Source organism: Dermacentor andersoni, chromosome 3 (assembly GCF_023375885.2).
Source record: "Dermacentor andersoni chromosome 3, qqDerAnde1_hic_scaffold, whole genome shotgun sequence".
In the NCBI taxonomy this organism is placed as follows: Eukaryota; Metazoa; Arthropoda; class Arachnida; order Ixodida; family Ixodidae; genus Dermacentor; species Dermacentor andersoni.
Genome location: NC_092816.1, coordinates 21,153,521 through 21,178,716, shown reverse-complemented (window position 1 = coordinate 21,178,716; position 25,196 = coordinate 21,153,521). Strand labels below are relative to the sequence as shown.

Below are 25,196 nucleotides of genomic sequence, written 5' to 3'. Positions count from 1 at the left end.
AACCAGAGAAAGCAAACACGGTGTTCCAACAGCGTTTCGCAGCCGCCTACCGGCGTGCCGCAGAGCGGCGCTTGGCGATATCGCTCGGCGGCCGCGCGCGCGGCTCCCTCGCCCTGCGGAAGAGGAGGCATCCGGAGGGAGGATGCGGAGCGCGCTGGCGGAGGAGGGAGGGCGTCGCCGGTGGAGTCGACAGCACGCCGCCGGAGCAGCAGCAGCAGCGGACGCGGTGGCGGCAACGCCGGCGCGGGGACAGCTTCGCCGCCGGGCGCCCACCAGCGCTCACCAGCAGCTGCCCGCGGCCATGCGGCGAGGCATGTAGGCTGGGTGGCGGTGTGCCATGGGCGAGACCCCGTCGAGGACCACGAGCGTGCCGCCTCCAGCCGCTGCGGGCGGCGGGCCGGCATGGCGGCTCCGGCTGTCGGCCCTCATCGTGGCGCTGCTCAGCTGGCGCACGCCGTGCTGCGCGGCCAACGCGGACACCAAGCGCCTCTACCACGACCTCATCAACGGATACAGCTCGCTCATCAGGCCCGTGGGCAACAATTCGGACCGGCTAACGGTCAAGATGGGCCTCCGCCTGTCGCAGCTCATCGACGTGGTGAGCGCGCCATCGATCGCCTCTGCAGCGCAGCACCGTGTGTAGTGGACCCCCGCCGAAACGCGCGTCCGCGCTGTGGTGAGCTGTCGGCTGGCTGTAGGTCGCGGGTTCGATGTCCGATTGCAGAAGAACCATTGATCAAACGTATATCAGGACTCCCGCCGTCTATTTGCGGTTTAGTGTGCGGCGAGTTATCGGCAGCTGAAAACAAGAGGGCACGTAACAGGGCGCTCAGACTTACCGCGAGAGGTAAGACGAAACTGCACTCGTAATGGCAAGTTTTACTGAACACTGGTCATTCGTTACTGACCGCTTGCTTTTTGGAAAGCGCAGATTTCGCACACCGTTGTTAGCGGTGGACTTGAGTGAAGTTAATCATTTATACTATCCCACATAAAAGCATTGAGAAATGCATTTCGCGGAAACGAGGAAGGGTGCAGCATTCATGGTGTAAACACTATTTGCATACGAAAGCTTTATTGGCTGACACCTCCTCGGCAGCAGACAAATGTTAGCGATAACTAAAAAGGTTCCTCTCCTGTTCAATATTTATAACGCACTCACACGCACGCACAGCACCCCAGTAAAATAATCTGTTGGCTGGCCGAATATTAATTGGCCACTCGGCAAGTGCTCACGGCTTGTCGGAAAGTTGCCAGAGTGTGTGTTATTGAAAGCGCTGAGAGAGATGCACCTTGCCTCTTTTCAGAACCTCAAGAATCAGATAATGACAACAAACGTATGGGTTGAGCAGGTAAGAGAATACTTTTTATTTCCAATTACTCCGCGAAAGAAAAAGCATGATACGTGTAGCCGCTTTTTCTTTTTTCTTCTATAGCTCAATCTAAGAGCACTAGCTCCGTAGGAATTGCCTCGATTGTCATGTTTAGCCGGTTTGATGGACTCATGGTTGTCGTGAGCAAAACTTTGTGCCACTTCAAGCTTTCTTACAGCGACGCTGATGTGTTGGGACAATGTAGAAGAAAGATTGCAAATGCAGTGACATCCGGAATAAAAAAATAGTTTAACCGGTACTGTCGCAAGTTGTTATAAATCAATCAATCAATCAATCAATCAATCAATCAATCAATCAATCAATCAATCAATCAATCAATCAATCAATCAATCAATCAATCAATCAATCAATCAATCAATCAATCAATCAATCAATCGTGGTTTATATGAAAGCAGCAACCTTAGAGCAAACGTGGATAGCTCAGCAACGACAGTAGACGGCCTGGAAACCTATAGTGTATATATATATATATATATATATATATAATTGTGGCCGTTCATATCCATGGGCCTGCTGCACCCTGTCAAGTCTGCATCAGTAACCCTACTAAAGTGCGTCAAACTAGGGTTAAAAAAAAAGGAATAGTAAAATTAGTGTGCCATGTCATTCATCACTAGCATCCATCGTAGCGAGAAGGTTCAGTGCGCATTAATTTCCGCGTCTGTATCCGATAGCATTTATAGTTTGTTGGCTGTCTTTTGCCGGCGCTCAGAAGTTAGCTAGCATTGTAGTCTCTAGTGCTCTAGTGTCTGACTGCGTGTTAGTTCTACTTATGCATGTGCTATGGTGGCTATGCGTGTGCTCTGCAAAGAAAAATATCAGCAAAGTTTTCCATGTATACTTGTTTCGCTCATACCTTAGTGCCTGTCGTGTTGCTCCATCACTTACAGGGCGTCGCATCGGCTAACCGAGGAATGCACTTTGTTGCAATGCTGGGCTGACTATGTACAAACTTTATTCATGAATAAGATGTGGCACTGCCAATGCACTGCAGAGGGATAGAGGGCGTGAAGTGAACAGTTGCGTTGTGCTTTCTCCGTAGGAGTGGAACGACTACAAGCTCCGCTGGGACCCAGAAGAGTATGGCGGAGTGACTAAAGTCCACGTACCGGCTGAACAAATTTGGTTGCCGGACATTGTTCTTTATAATAAGTGAGTCCTTCCATTGCCATTTTTTTTCTCCTCACAACGAAAGCATTCCACTACGCCGCCGACAGTGTCTGCTCATATTGTTGGTGTATTTTGCCCTCAAGGTAAACATATTTCAGAGCTGAGGAGCGTAGAACAATATTTCGAAATGTAGGTGATTATAGTTACGTGAATGCGAGCAGAAATTTAAATAATGCACAATATTTGTACATTGATACTGACAGGTGTACCTATTTGTCCTTTTTCATTGAAATTAAACTACGGGGTTTTAAGTGCCAAAACCACTTTCTGATTATGAGGCACGCCGTAGTGGAGGACTCCGGAAATTTGGACCGCCTGGGGTTCTTTAACGCGCACTTAAATCTAAGTACACGGGTGTTTTCGCCCCCATCGAAATGCGACCATCGTGGCCGGGATTCGGTCCTACGACCTTGTGCTTAGCAGCCCAACACCATAGCCACTGAGCAACCGCGGCGGGTTGTCCTCTTTTTTTTTCTGGGGACCGCATTTCACCCGCTAACAATCTAAGGTTATCGCTCAGTGTAAGACGCGCCGGCATTATTTGGAACTTACTCGAATGTTATCGTTGATTCTATCTTTTGTGTATGTTCTTGCTGAACTTTGTGTAATCAAGTTAAAGCACGACACGAATTGTGTAGTACTTTCTGGAAGGCACGCGGGCACCAGCGATTATGCTGGAGCTACCGACGAGTCATGTATATAAGCCGACATGCTTGACCCGCAGGCCAGATTTCGACGATCGCCGACCATGCTTGCCGCTATCATTGTGCTTTGAGTGTCACTTGTGTTGCTGGGCGCAGGTTCGCCCAATAATGAGGCAACGTTTTGAAGTCAAGCTTTTGAAAGTGTGTTTTTCTACGCCGTCACGACAACCTGACACTATGCAAATTTTAATAATGACAGGAGAACTTTTTGTTTGTTTGTATTGTTGTTCAACATTTTAAACCTTGCCATTCTCAAAATTCCGAGGAATAACTTTGTAAAGAATGAAAGGCAAAGTATGAGCAACTTTGGTGGCAGAGAAGTGGTTGGGTATGCTTGATTCAAAATTTGCTTCGAAATTCTTTTCACCGAGGCGACGTCCGACGCCGGATTTTCTGCGACGCGGGCTCCTTAACGCTGTCGCGTTAAAAACACCGACAGCGCATGTGCTTTATGTTAGCTCTTCTCAGACTGAAATATTGAAAGTGCGACACAGTAACAGGAGATCGACCCACGCACGAGGCCGCGTTTCTACCAGAAAGCTCGCCTTCGTGCATAGCGTCCGCAGCCAGCGTTTCCCGGTAAACGTTACGGTTACATAAGCTGCAGTTGCCGGGAAGCATGAAAATCAGTAAGGGGCCCTTGAACGCTATCGCGTTCCACTCTTAAAGGCGAAGCTAAAGCGTCTTCCAAATTTTGTCGCTGTTGTTATTGTTTTATTTATTTAAGACAATATGCGTACAGGTACATCGCCTTATTACCTTACCTGCCGACCTGCGAGATTTAAAATTCATAAAAATTCCGCGAACAAGGAAGGGAGGGAGGGAGTATGGCACGCATATTTAAGAGCTTTGCGCCCTGAGTACACATCTTTTCTAGCATACGTACGCGCTTTTTTATTGATTTATATTCAGACGCAGCCCACAAGCAGCAGCAAAGAGCTGAGACTGAGAAGCAGCACATTGTCTTTAGATCGCACTGCCTTCTTCAGCGACTTTGCTGTTGCCGATTTCGCCTGTTTCAGGAACTACACTGAATAATATATACTGAATAGTGCCTCAATATGGCGGCGCAAGTAACGCATAATTCCATTTTTGCGTGCAGTTTTCTGAAATTTCGCGTCACCCCATCCATCAACACCTTTAAAACTTCTTTTTCGGCAACGCTATTTATTTTTCATAAAACATGACGCATCACTCGTAAAATCGAAGAACGAGGCCACATTCGTGAACTTAGCGAAAAATTTGGTAGAGTTTGCAAGTATGCTATTAATGAAAGCAGAGTCAAACCCTTGACATCTTGTTCGCCAATATTGATTCAATTTCGACTGCATAACGAAACTCTGACTGTCACTCGGACTCAAATGCATGTTTCAAATTGGAACAGTTAAAAAAAAATGACAAGTAATATTTTCTTTTCGTAGGTTTCTCTGCCTTCTTTCTTCTATGACGTTTCTCTTCCTTGTTCCATTCCTTGCAGATTAACATTTAGGTGAACACTTCTACATTGGCACACGTCTCTGCGTCTAAATTCGGAGCTTTCTCCTTGCTGAGTTTAACTTCTTCCTAATTTTGTCAGCCATATTTGCTGAAATTTCTCTTCTGTTCCAGGACCTCATGTTTATTAATCCGATTACATCTTTTTTGTACCGTATTACTGGTTAGTTTGTCCATTCTGACGGTTTCGCAAGTCGGCACGACAGTCGAAAACTAGGATATATGTGACTCAAATAGGCACTATCAAATTTCGGCTCTGTCATTTTTCTTCGTGACTTTGAAGTGACGTATTTGTACACAAGACTTCCCTGCCACAGCTTTCCGTCACCATACATGCCAGACAGACGATACTAACTAAAATTTTAGTTTGGACTTCAGAAATGTGATACTGCAGTTTGCGTAGCATGCCGTACATTGTGTTTGTGGTGTGTCGCCAAAATATCACATCCGTTTCTGTCTCCACTGTGCACTTTTCTGTGGGCAGCGCTGATGGAAACTACGAGGTGACCATCATGACCAAAGCCATTCTCCATTCGGATGGCCTCGTCATCTGGAAGCCACCCGCAATCTACAAAAGTTCCTGCGAGATAGACGTGCAATATTTTCCATTTGACCAGCAGACCTGCTTCATGAAGTTTGGATCCTGGACCTACGACGGATACACGGTTAGTGCCTGCCTATGACACCTTGCGCGCACCGGACTGGTGGTATGTTTATTGCGCTTAGCGCTGCTCAATGCGACTGTCTGAAATGCGCAGGCCTACTGGAGCTGGCCAATGTAGAACACAGGCCAGCGTTTGGAGTATCTGTAAAGGAGCTCACGTGTCTTGTCTTGGCGCTCACCTCAGTTATTTTAACAGGTGCTTGCAAGAGAGTGTGCATAAGCACGCAGCAGTGGCAAACGAGCTTGAAAAGAAATTGCTTGGTTGATGTGTCATTTGCTAAGCCTCTGTTTTCTGAACAGGCACAGAAAACGGGCACTGTGTGCCGTCCCTTGACGCCAAATAAACAGAGAGAAAAGCTTGAGCCGCAGCTGTGCACACTTGCAGGTCGACCTGAAGCACAAGCACCAGCGCGACGATTCCAACGACATCGCGGTGGGCATCGACCTGTCCGAATTCTACCTGAGCGTCGAGTGGGACATCATGGCGGTGCCCGCGCGGCGCAAGGAGAAGTTCTACTCGTGCTGCGAGGAGCCCTTTCCGGACATCACCTTCAACATCACGCTGCGGCGCAAAACCCTGTTCTACACCGTCAACCTGATCATCCCCTGCGTGGCCATCTCTTTCCTCTCCGTGCTGGTGTTCTACCTGCCCTCGGACTCCGGCGAGAAGGTCTCGCTCTCCATCTCCATCATGCTCTCGCTGGGCGTCTTCTTCCTGCTCCTCTCCGAAATCATCCCGCCCACGTCGCTGGCCGTGCCCTTGCTCGGCAAGTACTTGCTCTTCACCATGGTGCTCGTCTCCCTCTCCGTCTTCGTCACCATCGCCGTGCTCAACGTCAACTTCCGCTCGCCGGCGACGCACAAGATGGCGCCCTGGGTCAAGCACGTCTTCCTGAAGGTCCTGCCCCCCGTTCTCCTCATGAAACGGCCCCAAGACGATGATGACGATGACGATGCCAGTGCCATGGGCTTCGATGCCACGCCGTCCGCCGACAACCGAGCTCCGCCGTCTCCTCCGCCGCCGCCACCGCCACCACCGCCGCTACAGGTACGCGCGCTGTGCGCACGGCACGCTCGTTTTCCCGTTCTCGTGCTAGCGGTCTTTGCGGGGAGCGCTAAACGACGGGACATCAAGTCTCAACCCTTCCGTGATTTTTGCTGAGACGCCCTATGGCCTGCTATGCGTACGTGTCAGGGAGACAGGAAGCGGCGCGAAAGGACCGAGTGAAGACGTGTTCACTATGCATTTGCACGGTGTATAAAACGTATGTCGAGGAGACATTTTCCAATGCCTAAGCAGTTGTTTGTGCCTGCTCCTGAACGCATATCGCTATGCATGTGTATAAAAATGGACGCAAGTCGATACAGTCGTCAATGGTCTAATTAAGCATGTGCTACGGTGATTTCAACGTAACGAGATGCTTGGCATGCAATGTGCGATGAGGCATCCAGGTACAAATGAGTTTGAGTTTGAGTTTGAGTTTGAGTTTATTCAACCACATTGCAGGTACATAAGAGTACACATAGGCGTGGTTAGGTGTGATGGGCAAAAAGCTGCACTTGACAGCTTGACTGGCCCCATAACCCGGAAAACAAAATTGTAAAATTACAGGCAGCGGAGAGCGACAGTACAAAAGGAACACGCATGTGGCCCGTCACAGCAAACCATAAAATAAACCTCTGAAATACATAAAAAAACATTAAATAACAAAGCAATAGATAATTGCATGACACTAATTAACCATCACAAAGATGACCTAATATTACACGAATAGCACATTCAGGACATCCTACGTAGTATATCAGTTTTAGACAAGATACGTAAACTTTCAACTGTTAATTTCCGTTTGTTCAGTAAGCTCGGAAGACAAATGTAATGTTTGCAGTCCATAATTAGCACCAGGACATGGTACATACCAATTCTGTGTATGTCGAGCTAGACGACTGGCCGGATTTGGTTGCAAATCGGCCAAAGTACGTAAGAGGGTACTTCCTCTGCCTGTTTATGACTTAAAAGTTGACAAAAGCTGGTATTCATAATAACTGTTTACTCTCAAAATTCTGTACTTTATAAGTAATAGAGCGGTGTGTGCGCGTTATGTGATGCACCTTCAATACACCGCAGGGCATGTTTTTGTAGCACGACCAGATTATTTAATGATGCTTTAGAGCGTGTGGACCAAACCAGATGACAGTAGTATAGATGTGAAGAAAAAAGAACGTTATATAATAATAATCTTTGTTTTACAGGTAATATATTCTGACACTGGCACAACACACCTAAAACGCTGCAAAGTTTATGGCTTATGTGGTCAGTATGGTAATTCCATGCCATATGTTCGTGAAAGAAAACACCGAGAGTTTTAACAGTTTGGGAAAGTTCAATTTCATTATTATCTAGGGTTAGCTTGAGAGACGTTTCGTATAATTTGGATTTCGCACGGAACAGTAGAGCCTTGGTTTTAAAGCAATTAATGCGTAGTGAATTTGCTATAGTCCGTGCATATATTTTATTTAGTACTTCATTTGCCATCCACCACGAGGTCATCAGCAATTTCACCAGAAAAAAATAGACTGGCGTCATCCGCGTAGAATACATAATTTACAGAGCTGTCAATTTCTACAATATCGTTAATAAAACTATTAAATGAAAGGGGTCCCAATATGCTGCCTTGGGGTACCCCATTCTTAACTTTCATGGGCGATGACAGCTCTCGTTTGATTGATACGCACTGTTGTCGATTTGATAAATAGCTTTTTATTAAAGTTAAAATTACACCCGAACGCCATAACACTGGAGTTTTTCTAACATTTTAGCATGATTTATCCTGTCAAATACCTTGGAGAAATCTAGGAATATTCGTAGGATAAGTTTTTGTGCTTGAACATTCCTTGGAATCAATACCTGACTGAAAGCCGAACTGTGACGACGTAATAACGTTACATCCATTAAAAAAAACAGTCCAATGAAAATAAGTTTTTCGCACCCCCTAGAAAAAACCGGCAAAATTGAAATCGGTCTATAATTTCCTAAAATGCCCTTTCCTCCGCCCTTATAATATAACCGTTACTTAAGTGGTTTCCACTGTCTGGGGCAACACTCCTGTGGTAAACACGAGACTATAAATGTGTACTAAGCAAATATATATGAGATCTAAGATAAATATTATAGGTTCTAATTTTAAGCCACCTATGTCCTCACTTTTACTCATTATGAAATTTCTAAAAACACTTTTCACCTCCTGTGCGTCTGTGGGATTTGCAAACGAAGAGTCAGTCAGAGAGGGAGGCAAATAACCTAATGAATCGCAATTATGAGTACTGTCAACCAATGAGGTAAAATACTCATTGAACTTGTTCTCTAGCACTGAACCATTACATAATTCATTGTTGATAGACAGCTCACAAATATCGTTAGTAACTTGTTTAATAGATATGATAGAATTTAGTTTATTCCACGTTTGTTTAGAATCAATGACACCATCAAACATCATGAAGTAATGATTACATTTAGCTTGTTTTTGTACCTTAGTGAGTTTGTTTCTGTATGCTTTAAACGCTTTATACTTATCCGGGTCTCACTTTATCAGAAGCTCTCGATATAGCCTATTTTTTATTTTATCATATTAAGTATTGTTGAAGAAATCCAAGGTTTGCGCGCCCACCTTGGTCTCTTAAAAGCTTTGTAAGTAAAATGTTTTTTTATGCACAGAACATAGGGCATCAATAACACCATTGTAAGCGGGATCACAGGAGGAACAAGACAGAACGTTACTCCAATTTATTGTTCTAATTTCGTCTCTGAAAGAAGATAGTGTTCACGGATTTATTTGCTGAAAATAAGCGGCAGGAAGGGTTTGATTCCTTTTATTAGTTATGTTGTCAAAGACTAAATATATGGATCGCTTATTGGGGGGCATCAAGCCTGCCTGTATTGTACTATTTGTACTATTCGTAATGAGCAAGTCTAGTAGAGTAGAACTGGTATCGGTAATAGGTGTTGGGAGAGTGACTACGTTCCTTAAGAAAAACGAAGCAAGAAAGTCTGAAAATATCGTCTGTTTAGATGTATTGCTCAACATATCTACGTTAAAGTCTCCTCCCAGCACTAATGTATAATTAAGCTCATTTACAATGGAAAATAGATTTTCTAAATATTTAATAAATGAATCAATATCGCCATCAGGTGGCATGTACTTTAATACAAACATATAGCTCTGATACTTTAAGGCTAACGCCTCAATGTCCTCTGTACACAGAGATAAATCTCCAGCATATTCATACACAAATCGAGCATTTACATATCAAAGTAACTTCATTTTAGACGATGGAGTGCACCATGAGCTGTTGACCACTACGGCACTCTTAGCGTTTTCGTAGGTTTTCCCGAGGTTTTGCCCTAAAGGCTAGTGACTTTCCTATAGCGAAAGAAACGTGTCGGCACGGTTGATAACAGAACATAATATCGGAAACTAAACTACAAACGTGAAGGTCTATGCTTCTGCAGAATGTTTTCTAGCAGCTTCTTGAAGTAGTGACATTTTGTCGAAGTGTGTTTCGCCTTTCTTTTTTTATATAGAGTTGCTGTCAGTTACTGTTTGTTGTTGGTAAGTGAGTGGGCGAGTCAGTGAGCGAGTGATATATTGAGCCATCAGATACATGTCTTGCACACTGCTGGAGTCGGCAGTGCGGGTTGGGTGCCGACAGTGGTTCGTACCATTATTCGTTGGTTTCAACGCCGGTCGGCAGTTTCGACAACCTGTTCTGCGTCATTCCCCCGTCACCGAACCTTCGTCACGGGAGAGTCGCCGCTGTGCGCAGGAACTGACACTATGCGCGTACCACTCCGCCGAGCCGCCCGAGAGCGGCGGGGACGACGCCTCACCGCGGGCGTTGCCTTCGCCTCCCGATGGCGGCGCCGACCCGGGAGCCCTGCTCGACCAGGACCTGGCCAGGCCCGTGTTCAACGTGCGCTTCATCGCGCAGCACATGGAGAATGCCGACCACTTTGACCAGGTGCGCCGAATGCCCGACGTGGTGGCTCTCAGTGAATGCCGGCGCGTTGCTTGCCTGTAACACACCGACATTTTGCGGACGCTCTCTCTAGTTGACGCCGATCCTTACTTCGATTATGGGAAATATATTCATGGAGAGGAAGGCAAGGAAGGACGTGCATGCCTGGAAGGACGTCGTGCTTTTTTTTTTTTTGTTTCTATGCGAAATATATTTTGTAGGGGTGGTAGTATGTGGTCTCGGTAGTACGTGATTTCGGTGACGTGTTTTTTAAAGAAAGCTTGCGAAGGAGCACGTTTCTTGCGCACGGCATCACGATAGTTGCAGTAGCCGACACGTTCGCAGCAACCCTGACCCAATAAATATATCACGTGGATCGAACGTGCGCGCAGGTCATAGAAGACTGGCGTTACGTGGCCATGGTCCTGGACCGACTATTCCTGCTGCTGTTCACGTTCACGTGCGTCGTGGGCTCAGCCTGCATCATCCTCGAGGCGCCCTCGCTGTTCGACGACAAGCTCCCGATTGACATCCTCATGTCCAAGGTGGCTCCGCGACTGCGGCGCATCCACGACTGAGCCTGCCGATATCGGTCGGCCGAAGACGCTTCCTCCACCAGAAGCCCTTCCCGACACTTGTCCTGGCCAGAGGTAGCCTCGCTTCACGCTCTCGCCTTGCGAGTTGGACATCGTCAGCCCAATCCTCGACGTGCTGAAAGAGGACTGTGACACGAGTGATGAGAGAGTGCTTGGCTGTGAAAGAGAGACTTGAGACTTTACTGTTTGTAGTGAGCAGAGTCAAAACGGGGCACAACCGTGGCCGAGAAAAAAAAAATGAACGGGACACACTCGAGGTGGGGCGATACAGTCTAGATATTTTGTACGTTCGCCCGCTTCGTAACGCGAGCCCTAGACGAACAAAAAAATATTTTGCCGGGGAGCCTTTCTCCTCTGTCTTTCGCTTTTATTTTTCAGGGTTTTTAACGCTCTTTCAACGCGGAGTTACATATAAAATGGTAACGCGGTCTTCGAATAGCGCCGTCGTCCGCCTCGCGTCGTCTTCGGTTTTGCTTGAGCCCTCCCTTTCACATCCTGTGCTCACCTAACGATATCGCTCACTTCCAGTCCTAATTTCCAAATATATCCTCGTTTACTGGTTTAGTTTATGAGTGCGCGAGTTGGCGGGTTGGTACCGACTTTGCTTTCAGATTTCTTTTTTTTTAATTGTGCTCAGCCTGATGCTGCCTGTAGGTGCGAGTCTGGAAAGGGACATCTGCCGGGCGTACTGTTTTCCCGGTTGCCACTTCCATCTGTCATGCACTTGAGACAAGCACGACGCATTTCAGAGTTTTCAGCCTGGAAACCATTTAGTGTTCGAGTGAAAGTTGTCAGTGCTTGTAGTAGGCTTGATGTGTGTTACTGCTGGCCGCCCCGTTTCTTTTCCCCCCAGTACACACTGTTTCCTTTGTTTTTGTCAGCGAAGTCGCCTTGTTGTTACGCGTAGGAACGTGCGCCCGTGGGGGGGCGAGATTTCGCTGGACTCGTACGGAACGCAGAGCGCTGATCATATAGGGCGTCTATAAGGTAATTTATTTATTTATTTATTTATTTATTTATTTATTTTGAAGTGCTCCTAAAGGCTTTCTTATGAGAGTATTGCAGACGGGTGGGGGTCACAAAATCAGGTAATAGATAAATACAAACACATTTGCAGGTAAGGCTCACAATTTCGTCAGACATCACAATGAAATGAAAAATCCAATTCGTCTGACTGGAAGACTTTTTTTTTTCACCGCCGTTACAGGGACGTTCGTTAAAGTCCTAAAGCGACGAGATCAATTAATGCCGTACATCACAATGAATACACAGCGTTTGAAAGTTGTAAATGAGGCGAAATCGCAAATTAAGTACGCCAAGCTAAGATTCTAAGGTGCTTTAGACTGAAGTTTGTCGTGCGTCTCTATCTAGAAACGTTGGCAAAATTTATCAGAAACAACCGAAAAGCAAGGAACACACGTTTTTGTTTTGGCTTATGACCAGTACAATTAGTACCAACAAGCCATTGTGGAAGGATATAATTCTATTGCAGAGGATAGGATAGGACAAAACACTCTATTCCTAATCCATGACAGCGCATCAGCGACCTGGTGACCTGTGTATGATACAGAAGGACAGTTTGACAGTTGCACCTGACGGACTAAGAAAACAGATAATAGGACAACGCGTAGGTAACACAACAAAGCACGAGCGAGCTCGCCAAGGCGGGACACTGCGTGTTACTTCAGTTCTTGAAGCAGCAAAACACCGCCGTGGTTGCTCAGTGGCTATAGGGCTGCTTGTGGGAAGCACGAGGTCGCGAGATCGAATCCGGGCCACGGCGGGCGCATTTCGGTGGGGGCGAAATGCGAAAACGCCCTGCACATCGGTTTAGCTGCACGTTAAAGTACCCCAGGTGGTCCAAATTTCCGGAGTCCCGGAGATCGTGGTTTTGGTCCGTAATATCCCATAATTTTTTAAACAGCAAAACGGCAATGAATAGGGGGCGTTGATTGCTCCGGTGGTGAACACTGGCATGCCCACGACGCCTGGAACGGCGCGTGACGCGCGATTTCGGCGAGCTCTCTCCCTCCCCGCAGTATGGCGCCGGTGCGAAACCGTTCAGCCTGTGCTTAGCCCAGTGGATTGTTGCGTCGTAGCATTCCGGGATCAGGCTTTGCTTCCGGTTTAATCTGTGTCGGTGAATGCGAGCTTGTGGCAGAAACGCAAGCCAGAGATAGTTGTCTTCGAGGACTATTTCTGTAGCGTTGTTTCCTAATAAAGTGCGTTGCCGTGCTGCTGCGCGCCTTTGTTGGAATTGATGATCTTTCCGCACTCCTGACGCGCGCCATGTCAACACCGAGATTACTAAAAACGAACAATGTCGCGAAATTTATTGAGTGACGTTTGATCAATGCGTTCATTGAGCTTGAAGGAACGAAGCAGATAGTTGAAGGTGAAAGTGTGGTGCTTCTGTGATATGAAATCACACTCTTCTGTGTTCGTGGAACTTATTGTTTCTTTCTAAAGTATTATCTAATTCTGTGTGTTCAATTGCCTTTACGAACGCGTGCCGTATATCAAGACTACAACAATAATAGCATGTGTTCACATATGCAGCACTAGTTGGTGTTGATTCGCTATGACGGCAATGAAGGAACAGCACGCTCGCCTGTTCAGCAAACTGACATAGACGACACTTTATTGGCCACCAGTTATTGCATTTTTGTTATTTAGAAGGATGGAAGGGTGTGTCAGCAAAGGAGCACCCTGCAGCAGCGCCTCCAGCATGGAAAAAGGACTGAAAGACGGATTACCCGGCTAGGCACCCAGAAAACAGTGGTCCGTCGCTCTCCGGGGGTTTACAGCTCCGTTGTCTGGCCGAGTCTGCAAAGCTCTGCACGCGTGAACGGAAGTAAACTGCTAGCTTCGAGGACTCACGTCTTGCATCCATAGGTCCTACACTATAGATCGAAGGGATGTTAGGATCCCTGCAAAAATCTAGACGATTTTCGCTGGAAGTAAACAAGGTGACGTTATCGAGCGCACGGCACACGACGAAAAGAAAACGCCTAAGTTAAAGCACATTGTCGAGAGAGATTGAGATACCTTTTTTAATTTTATTAATGATACAAAGATATCGTCATGCTATCTGTGTTATTTTTCTCATCATAACTGACAACTTAAAAAGTTGATTCTTAAGATTCACATTAAACGAGTTTACACAATTAGGCTCCTTAATTTTGAATATTTGTTGAGTGCTATTAATATTCTTTTGATACCTTATCTTTACAAAATTTATGATTATTTTTCTTTCTATCGCCTCCCGATTCGTGGCCTGTCTTGCGTAACGGATTTCGCTATGTCACGTATATATCAATCAACCCTAGAAAAGTTCGCAAATGCACGGGAGCGAATAAAGTGCACTGTGTTGCACTACCTAGTCTGTTATCGTGAAACCTCGGATCGAAGCTCCAATCCAAAAACCTCTGTAACGGCTTTAACCGCAAGTCCCGGCAGACTGAACATTTTGTCGCCCGCCTCCAGCTTAGTACTATAAACTAGAAGTGCTCGACAAAGTGTCCACAGTCAGCAACGTGCAACGTGTTAGACGGGTCAGCGATAATTCAATGTCCCGTCTAAGATATGCGGTTTTTAAACCTACAAGGACAAACCAACCAGCCCAGCAACACGTTCTACTAACGTGCAACGCAATCGTGCCGTTAGTCAACGTTATTGATGTCAGCGGGAAGAACTCGGAGGTAGGTGCATGAAGGAAGGACACACATACATAAACAAACCTCACTTACTGATGAGTAAATTCTCAGAAACTGCAATATTAAAATGACTACCTCAATCCTTGGTCAGAATACCAGGAAAAAGTTCAAATAAAACAAAATATTGAAACGCAAAGTGCGAACAACAACACGCGGAACGCACGTGGTGAAAGTTCGAATTGTAAGAGGAAATGTCCAGCTTGTTAGAAAAAAAATTGAACGCATGCTGACGCTGTGCTTTATTAACGAAAACATTCAAGGGCTTTAGGGTTCCTGAAATTGCGGTGCCCTTTCCTCACATCTTTCGACTCAAAATATGTATATATTTACTCCACCTTCAGTATGCGGTGTCCCGTGCTCGGAAAAAAAAAAAGTGTGCCTGAAGGTCTCCGATAAATCAACCAGCCAAATTGCTCGGTTTTTCAGGCTGCGATATAGTTCAAGGAAATTGTCTAGGAAATACCCAGTTCACCAAGAAAATGATAGTTTTCTGGGGCCCTATAACGTAAAACTATTCCAATATATTTCTATTCCAATCTCCTGACGTCAAATTTGTGTAACCGCTGACGCAAGCATCGGGCGGTCACCCGCAGGTTTGTCTGAGCAGATCAATCAAACGCTCTCCTCGTTCATAGGAGATCACTTTTGTTTGCTTGAAAAATGAATAACATTGCCTACACTGAGCGGCTTGTCTTGTCTGATTGGCTCACAAGTCGCGAGGAGAACGCTCAAGTGGAGAGAGATTCCACGGGGCCGAGCCCCTGCACTGAAAATCGGTAACCCGATGAAGAGGGTGGTGCCGGAGTCTGCGATTGGTCCGCTTTCCCTTAATTAGCTTGCGGCGGCTCGTCGACAATCGCGGCGGCATGCAACGGAAGCTTAAGAATGACGCTAAAACTGATCATCAGCAAAGAAGAGTTGGCAGAACGAGGACGTAAAAGTGCCGAAAGTGCTCGAAAATGTTACACGGCCACGCAAGAAGTTTTATTGCACACAAATAAACCCATGGTCTCCGGCAGGAGCGAGAGCCAGTGCCTGAGCGATCGGCGGCAGCCATCTTTTATTCCTTTCGGAACGGGGCAGCCTGCGACTATTCAGAAAAAAAATTCAGTTTTGTTCGGCATATTAATGCATATTTAACGCGTACACGTCACTTTGACGCGGTGAGTTTTCGCGGTTTCGTGACGTCGCGTGACAGGCAGGTGAAGTGGGTGCAGCCCGAAAATTTTTGACCAATAGCCGAGGGCTGATGGCTAAAAGGCGTCTAATCAGAAATAACTTTTGCTTTTGTTCGATCGAATCATGCATGATCAGTGTGTACACGTCATATCAGATGGGGAGGTATCACGGTTTTCGTGACGTCGCGTGACAGACAGGTGTGAAGTGGGAGTGGTCTAAAAAAGTTTTTGGCCAATCGCGAATGGCTGATTGCAGAATTGGAATAGAAAAGTTTGGAATAGTTTTACGTTATAGCGCCCCTGGTCTAGGAAACCCACCCTCCGAAGATATGACGAGAATAAGGCAATTTCTCTCTCACAAAATTATGACATTTGGCAGACCGAACTGTGACACACCTTAAGTGCTTCTTGAAAAATATCTGATTGACTGCTGATCACGCATATCGAGCTTAATGACACCACGCATGCCTCACGGAGTTTTCTTTAGTATTAAGTGACTGTTAACCTGTAAACTTATAGGCATACGAAACGGATCGACCCTCCGACGCAAGGAAATAAAATACGTACGTACAGCCAGTGCTGTCTGTACACGCCCTTATTTAGCGTGTGTGCTTTTTTAAGCAATTTGTCGTGGAACACTACCTATTGATATTTCTTCTTTCCGAGCACTATAAACTCGATACTGAAGGTGAAGTAAATATAAACACATTTTTCGCAGAAAGATATGTTCGAGAAAAGTGATGAAGGGAAAAAAGAAGCTCCTTGACTTACCTACCCGTACATGCTGTATAGAGTTCGACAGAGATCTGCCTACAACGGAAAAAAAGAACTTATGCTATTAGGTACCCGTGATGAAGGAGTAAACGAACGCGCACGGCGCGCGCATGCGCGCACGCACGCACGCACACGCACACACAGAGAAAGAGAGAGAGAGAGAGAGAGAGAATATCGTCAAGCCTGCATATGCCTGCAGACCACACCGTAGCTGTCTACGCGCTGCTGACACCTGGACACTGGTCAGCAACATAAAGAAGGAGTAGGACGAGCGGAAAGACGACAGAGCTAGGACGGGAAAGAGTTCTAGGAGCTGACAACCCTGCTAATTTTTTGGCGTTTCGGAGAGTAGTCTGAAGAGTAGAAAAAGACCACAGCAATAGCTTAGAAAATAGAACTATATGTTCGACATACATGCACCAGCAGAATGAAAGGATCAGGGTCGAATGTTTTTGGCAAAAGAGCGCGGCCGAGGTCCGAGCGAGTTGCGGCCTCGTTTGGGAGCGCAGCCTTTACCGATCACGCAACGCACGCGAAAACGCCTTCACGTCTTCCAGGGGGCTCGATAACAGGTGCAGTGCGGCAACAGCCGTCGTCGCACTTAAGCGTTCCGTAAGCACGCGTAGATCAAGAAAGAAATGCAACAAAGTTTTCGCCAACAAGCAGCCGGCAGTTCGGCGTGGCCCGTCACGGCGCAGCGCACGGGAGGCGTGGCTGCGAGCGGCGTAGCGTTTCAGAGGCCCCGGAGGAGCCGCTGGATGGCAGCGGCCGAGGAGGCGTTGGGCACCGGCTGCTGTTGCGCCCAGCTGGGCAACTCGCTCCACGAGAACATCATCTCGCCCACCGTGTTCATCGAGAAGATGAGCGACGTCAGCGTCACCACCTTCACCACCGTGCCGTGGATGAGCTGCAGCATTGAGAGTGACATACGAAGAAAGAGGACTGTATAGTCTCCCGCCCGTGCCAGCGTTTGGACAACAGCTCGATACTTTCTCGAGAGCAATGACAGGGGCAGTCTCTCTCCCCTCCCCCCTGAAAAAAAGAAGTCAGCGCTGTACTGAACAACATCTAGAGTTGTAAGGTAGCTGGCACGTGACGTCACGGACGCAGCTTCTTACCCGTGATGGTTCTCCAATACGGCGTCTAGGATGATGTCAGTGTATCGTATCCACTGCGGCGGGTAACCAGCTTCCAAGAGGAAGGAAACCTCAGGGGAGGCCCCTGCCTTACCGGCTGTGTTGGAGAGAGTTGGAGCCGCGCGAGACGTGAACGGACGAAGTTGCTTACCGTGCTTGTTTACCAACATGGCGCCCAGGATGACGCCAGTGGAAGCCACCTCAATTTTTACTCATGTGTCACGAAGAAGGAAAGCTGCTCCTTCACACTTACAGAGGAGGGTGCAGACATTTCACTATTACAAAATATTATATATATATATATATATATATATATATATATATATATATATATATATATATATATATATATATATATATATATATATATATATATATATATATATATATATATATATATGTTATATTCTGTGTTGACTGAGGTTCACGTTAACGAACCCCCGGGGTTCGAAATTAACTCGATACCTTTCACTACAGCGTCTCATAACCAACTGTGTAGTTTCGGGATGTTGAAGTGCATAATTTATTAAGGCAATCGCGCAATGCGATTTACATGCACAATGGCAGAACAACCTCTACACTGACGCCTAACTTTATCCAGAGGTAGAACAAACATATGTACGCGTGTTAACAAGCAACGCATTTCGCCGCGCTTTCGGCTGCTCTCAAAGCCGCAGCATTAAGAAGGGTGTCTAGCAAAGGTTTATACTTCAAAAACTTGCCTTCAGTTGGGCAGTCACAAAATTCCCCATAAATTTATTCATTAGAACTTAATTAGGCATTCGTTCAAAGAAAATTATATTGACGATTATAGCGCGATTTGTGATGATTGCTATCGCTGTTACCAAAAAATTTACATTTTGTCTCGAATTCGTTATTTTTTTTAATAATCAAGGAGACAGCCATCGCCGAAGGGCGCGATATGGCGGTGACACCGTTTTTTGTCGCAGGCAGATGCAGCGCGCACCCAAGGGCTGTGCTGGTGCGTGAATGGTCGAACGCGACGTGACTCACCATCTTGCGCCGGCTCGGAGAGAGCACGTCGTCGAGGATGGCGATCGACATGGCGGCCGTGGGCAGGACGAGCGTCGTGGACGACGCGACTGCCACGGGAATGGCGAAGTACAGCGGGTTGCAGGGTATCTTCAGGGCCTGCACAAACAGGGGATCACTTACCTGACAGTATATATACCGCAAAGCTATATAAACCATTCTTACATACTGAATGGCTCTGGACCGTTCCTGAATCTTCCTCCACTTTGAGGATTTCCGAGGAGCTGATCTGACACATGCGGCACCCCTACGCTTCGAGTTATCGATTATTTGTGCTTCATCCTGCAATCTGATAGCCTCCTGATTAGCCGAAATCTAAGAGTGACCACCCAGGAATGGCGTTTGTGCCGGGTTCCGCGTCCGTTACGAATTTTTAAAAGTGCAAAGCTTTCAAATTTCTGAGAATCCCGCATAGGTTTCCTCTGTAGCAGCACGCTATCATCGGGCGGATGATATATTTTCCTTTCATGAAAGTTTTTTTCAGATTGAGGATTTCCGCGGGACTGATTTGCCATAGACGCTTGTCAGGTTTCATCAGACTTACTGCATTCTGGAGATTGGTGCGACCTATGCGCATGTGTACTTGCGTTTCTCCCAACTTGCTTGTCGGATTCTCCAAACGCTTGGTGCGGCCTTTTGTGCTTGGGAATATTCGTGGGTTTTTCTTGTCTGTATAGTGATTTGGAGACATTTAGCGTTATCGCCGAATCTCTTTCTACGACTGCTATCCTTATACCATTGTAAACGAGAGGAGAGGGCCACCCATGTGCGTTCTCGCCGTAATAATCTTTGTTTGCTTACCGTTCCTTTACAAATGACGTGAAATAATTTGGGATGATCCGCACATAGTTGCCTCTCGCTAAAGAAGTGGAAAAGGCACCCTGAAAGCTTAGCGCAAGAAGGTGAGCTAGATCGGAGCGTGGCAACTTGGTGTTCAGAAGCTTCGGAATAACAAATACTGTTGTACGCACACCGGGAATCGGTGGCGACCTCATCAATATTTTCTAAAAACGTTCTAAGAACTGCAGCCAGTGTTTTCAATAACTGAAGCCACTTTCTGAAGCATCGGGAATCTTCAAGGTGCAGAGAACATCTTCGTATACTCGAGCACCTCTCGTTTCTTTAGGGCTCTTTTCTCGACGCGATGTGCCGCTTAACCGGGTTCGCTTGGAGAACGCTATCGATGACCGAGCTTCATCTGGATACCGCGGGCTCGGAGAAGGTAACGTTTTTTTGTCAATCACCGGTGTGTGCGCGCACATGATGTCCATGTGCGATGGGTGTAGGTGCGTTCATTACGCGTGCGCAGCGTGTGGTGGTTGTATACTCGCCAGGTCGACGACGATGGGCAGCAGCGTGGCGACAGTGACGTCAATGCTGACGAACTCGGTGAGCACGGAGGAAAGCACGGTGAGCACGATCTGGATCGTCGTCGGCGGGAACAGGTTGAACTCGTTCAACAGCGCCTGGATCCAGTACGCCGCACCGCTCACCTGCGAAGAACGAGGCCATGGACGCGTTGTTGTGTTCCTCTACGCGAGTATACCGTTCACACTCGAGAGCTAAGCACTTATAGCGCAAAAAAAGGCGAATTTTGCCGAGAAAACTGTCGCCCTAGCGATCAGTCCGATATACATTTTTGTCACTGGAAATTAAGCCCCGTCAGCTGTGCACCCGGTGTGAACCAGGCATTAATTAAAAACGAGTGATTAGGCACGAGCAATGAATTCATAGATACTAAAACCGCAATATGGACATATATGGACGCGATCGGATAGGATACACGACACTCAAAATGTCCCCGCATGAATGGCGTCGCCATATCAACTTTAAAGCAGCACCAACTCGCCAGACATTTTGTATTTTTCAGCTATCACCGATGAATAACAGCTAAGTCATTCGTAAAGGGACGGTAAACGCGTTTCACAGCTCTCCCGGCTTTCCTCTCGGTATAGAATGCTCATGCACCGTGTGTCGCGCAGCTAACGTTACGACACAGTATGCCACTTAATCGGACCACAAACAAGAAGACCGAGTAGACAGTCGTCGCCCCGCCTGGGAAAGCCCTTATGCGTTGCATTTTGCCCTAAACCCCGATCCGCTCACCGTCGTCCCGTTTCATGCGCCTGCGTACCTGCAGAGCACGTCCGATGCACGACACTGAGCCGTGGATGATGAGCGGTCCCCAAAGTATGTGGGGCACCAGGGCGCGCCAGTCGACGGCGCACGGCGGACTCGGGGCGGCCGCGCCCTCCTCCGTCCGGCCTGCGGGCCACTGGGCGGCGACCGACGACAGCAGTGCGACCAGCAAGTAGTCCAGCACCAGGGTCTGCTGATCGCTGTGAACAACGGACAAGCGTACCGGTAACATGCTCATGGCTAAAGCGAATGTGGCAGTAACAAACGCAGTCTTGCAGTTTTCGTTTGGTCTCCTTGTCTCGTCCTACCTATTATACCGTGTCGTTATTCGTGGAGGATGTAAAGAGATTTTTCGCATAATAATCAGTCACGTTTATCTATCAAGATGAGAAACTAACGGAAACAGATGAATCGCAGTGCTTCCTAATGTTTAGTTATGTATATCGTGACAAAGGCTTTTCCGGTGCGCACATTTATGACGCTTCATTTCACCCGGCGGGCGAATAGGTTGTTTGAATAACTGAAGAAGGTTAATGGCGTCGCCACTCGATTGCAATCCCACTCCTTGTCGCCCTCAGTAACCGGCTTAAAGTTACGCTAAAGAGGAACACTGAGTCCGTCGGAGTGATAAAGTATTTTCCAAAAACACTGTTTAAAAAAAAAATAAATTATGGGGTTTTACGTGCCAAAACCACTTTCTGATTATGAGGCACGCCGTAGTGGAGGATTCCGGAAATTTCGACCACCTGGGGATCTTTAACGTGCACCTAAATCTAAGTACAGGGAAACACTGTTTTTTTGCAAATTTGCGGGTAATAGGATGATTAGTAGAAAAGAAAGGGAAGTTTAAAGTTCCATGTGCTGAATTTTGCGCCGAAATTTCAGTAGCGGTACATCAGTGTGACGTAACGTATTTCACAATGCTCTTTCGTGTATTTTGACCATTGCGGCTCATTAAAAGTTCCCGAAACTTGCTAAATCCAGTATTTGGCTCCTTTAGGATACCGCGTAGTCCATCTTTACTGATACGTTCACTAGGGTTGAGGAGGCGCTGTCAAAATTCATGACGTCACGGCAGGCTGAAGGCGGCGTCGCCACCCACATTTCGATTTTGCGTCCTTTTTGGCTTACCACTCTCGCCCTTGCGGTTAGAGTGGTGTTATTATTTTGGCATTATAGTAAAGTAATTCACGAATACGGCTTAAAATATTTTTATTTTCAGTGTTCCTTTATGTTGCTACACTGCTGTTCACCAGTTGCGCCTTGCTGTTCACATGTGATTAGATTGAAGTTGGATTGACACACCTGAGATTGGAAACAACTGTAGCAATAATATATTCTCGATCTTCTGCAAATGTCTGATGCGTACCTTATTTACCGAAATCTAAACCAATCCTAAACCTCAGCACATACTGAAAGATCGGAAAGCCGGATAGGTTTCCGCGAATGCATGCCTGTCAGAGGAAACATCAATGATGGCAGGTCAAAGTAATGCTTTTTTTGTTGTTGTTGCTGCTGCTGCTCGAGACGTTGGTTGCAAATCCTCTGCACATATCGCACATTGAAAGCTCATTCTCATGCGAGACGCTCACTTGTTGTATAATACGCATCGACATCACTTTCCTTGTCCCTTTCTTCCATTACAAAAAGTTTTGTTCTCGTGTGCGTCAACCATGTTTGGAGGGCAGACCTTTCGAGAAGGTAGCTCTAAATGAATTAAGCTGCAATGCTTTTTGTTATAATTCCTTTTTTTTTTTCGCATGAACTACTTCCAGTTGGTGACCTATCTCTACTGGCGCGACTGGTTGGGTTTAGCTTGTGTCCTCTATCAACCAGCCATTCGGTCAGTGGTCGCTTTAAGTGTCGCAACTCATACCTCGAATCCTCAGTTCACTCCTAGAGACGCAGCTTTAAATATACGAAGAATCCCGAGCTTTTTAAACGATATCTCGTAAAGAAAAGCTGTTGCATTAGAGCTATACACTGTACGCTGAACGAAACAGAAGATTGTAATCCACCGAAATATGTTGGGGAACTAAAAACAACACCCATTCTATTTTTTTTAAATGTTCCTGCTAGTTCCGAATGAATTACAATTTTGCCTTTCACGGGTTCTGTCACTGAAAACCAGGGGGTGTTTCGACGTGTTTTACCCTAACCTTTCTCGTAACACGCCTGCGGCACGTGTACAATGCCGGCTCATCTGACATGCGTATTTTCAGTTGAGGGTCTGCGGGATCGAATCCCGGCCATGGCGGCCGCATTTCTATGGAAACATAATGCGAAAACACCCGTATACTTAGATTTAGGTGCACTTTAAGGAACCTCAGGTGGTCCAAATTATCCCGGAGTCTTCCACTACGGCGTGCCTCATAATCAGATTGTGGTTTTGACACGTAGAACCTCATAATTTAATTTTTTAATTGAATGTTTCTGTTAAGTTGACGCCCAGGATGCTTGACGTAATTGAGTTCAGCAAGCGCGTATGCTTAAGTTTCTTATACAAACTCATCCCTTGTATGTTTATTTTAGCATGCAATACTGCGGGAAATGCTGTTCTGTTTTCATATTTTATTATGCTCTTGTATGTACTAGTGACCTGTCGCCAAGGCTTTACAGCTTTTGGGAGACACTGATATAAACAATAAACAAATAAACAATAAACAGAGCTTCTCCCACCTAGCGGATTTTCGCGGCACTCGTTTGCTTAAAAACAGGAGATATGCTGGACAACGAAAAATAAATCAACATTTTCTTGTTAATGCCAAATTTTACTTATGCATAGCTAGAATTACCTAATGAATTAATTAATTAGGTGATTAATAATAAATTAGTTAATTAGTTCACAGTGCAATTATTGTGAATTTATGTACGTTTCAATATTACCATGTGGTAATGTACCGGGACTTCAGTCAAGCCGAAGCATGGCTTCTATAGTCCCGTCTCTTTATTTCCGAGAACGAAAACAAACTCGGCATTAATTGATTGAAATAAACAGGGAGAGGTGCGGCAAGAAACCTGAGGCTCGTGAAGCGTCCGCCGTTAGCGAAGAAGGCGATCACGTGGACGGCGAGCCAGAGTGCGGCGGTCACGACGACCGCGACGATAACGAGACGTTCGACGGGCCTGCGAGGCACCAGTAACACTCCTGCTTGAAACCAGAAAACAATAAAGGCGACAGAAAATATACTGAAATGCAACAAACGTTTGTGTCGCATCTGTGCACTGAACGACGAAAATATTCTCCTGTCCTCACGACAAAAGAAACTTTTCCTAAGGCTTACGATACATTTTGCTGTTGATACATGGGGCGATAATATCGAATCGCCGCGACGATAGGACGTTATATCGCATTGCTGAAATTTCTTTTGTTTTTTCAAGGAGTTGACATGACAGCAACGCGTCTCAAAGGCTAGAGCAAAAGTTTCGGCCGCTAGAGTACAATCAATAAAACTAAAATAAAATTTGATATATATTTAAAGTGAGGTGGCCTGATGTCAAGGACGTAACGGAAGGAAATGTACAGGCGGGTTTACAGCAAATACCAGTGACACACATGAGTGTCGGTAGGGTAGCTTGTAATTTTTGCGCGTCTATCGAGTGCCTTCTGTCATGTGACGCGTGTCTATCGCCTTTTGTTTCGAACTCATTGTCAACGCTGGTGATGGACAGATCAGACGAACAATAAAGGGGAAAATGAGACGTCCATCCAATCGCAGCAATTGCTACAAGGGAAACCCATACCGGTTCCTCGAAAGAAAAGCCTCGCAGTTGAAGAAAAATTCGTCCTGGTCCGGGACTCGAACCCGGCACCGGACCGGGGCAGCCGCTCTACCATCTGGGCAACCCAGGTGGAAAAAAAGCCTCGCAGTTGAAAAAAAAAAGTTTTCTTCAACTGCGAGGTTTTTCTTTCGAGGAACCCGTATGGGTTTCTCTTGTAGCAATTGCCACGATTGGGTGTACGTCTAATTTTTCCCTTTATTAATTACTTATCTCCACCTTGCGGGTTTCTGCAGAACTATTACGTCAGATCAGACTCTTGTGTGTCGCGTATCTGTAGCACACAAGCCATTCCTGGGTTTCGCGACTTTCTTTTCTGTTTTATTTATTCAGCCATATCTTGCACGATTTATCGCGTTAAACGCCCGAAACTTATCTATCGTGC

General features: G+C 46.3%; 1 protein-coding gene across 1 annotated transcript; it reads left to right on the top strand.

Annotated features, from left to right (window-relative positions):
* The first annotated feature begins 169 nt into the window (after nt 1–169).
* On the top strand, nt 170–13,274 carry LOC126519185 (acetylcholine receptor subunit alpha-like 1). The gene is made up of 7 exons (XM_050168807.3): nt 170–598; nt 1,308–1,352; nt 2,437–2,546; nt 5,247–5,427; nt 5,812–6,474; nt 10,248–10,442; nt 10,832–13,274. The coding sequence occupies exons 1-7, from the start codon at nt 338–340 to the stop codon at nt 11,015–11,017; spliced, it is 1,641 nt and encodes a 546-aa protein (XP_050024764.1). The 5' UTR covers nt 170–337; the 3' UTR covers nt 11,018–13,274.
* The last annotated feature ends 11,922 nt before the right edge of the window (nt 13,275–25,196 follow it).

Excerpts from the sequence above, each read along its gene's own strand:
- LOC126519185 (XM_050168807.3), top strand. The coding sequence starts at position 338 with ATGGGCGAGACCCCGTCGAGGACCACGAGCGTGCCGCCTCCAGCCGCT. Across the intron at positions 2,547-5,246 it reads GACATTGTTCTTTATAATAA|CGCTGATGGAAACTACGAGG; the intron begins GTGAGTCCTTCC and ends TTCTGTGGGCAG. Across the intron at positions 10,443-10,831 it reads ATGCCGACCACTTTGACCAG|GTCATAGAAGACTGGCGTTA; the intron begins GTGCGCCGAATG and ends ACGTGCGCGCAG.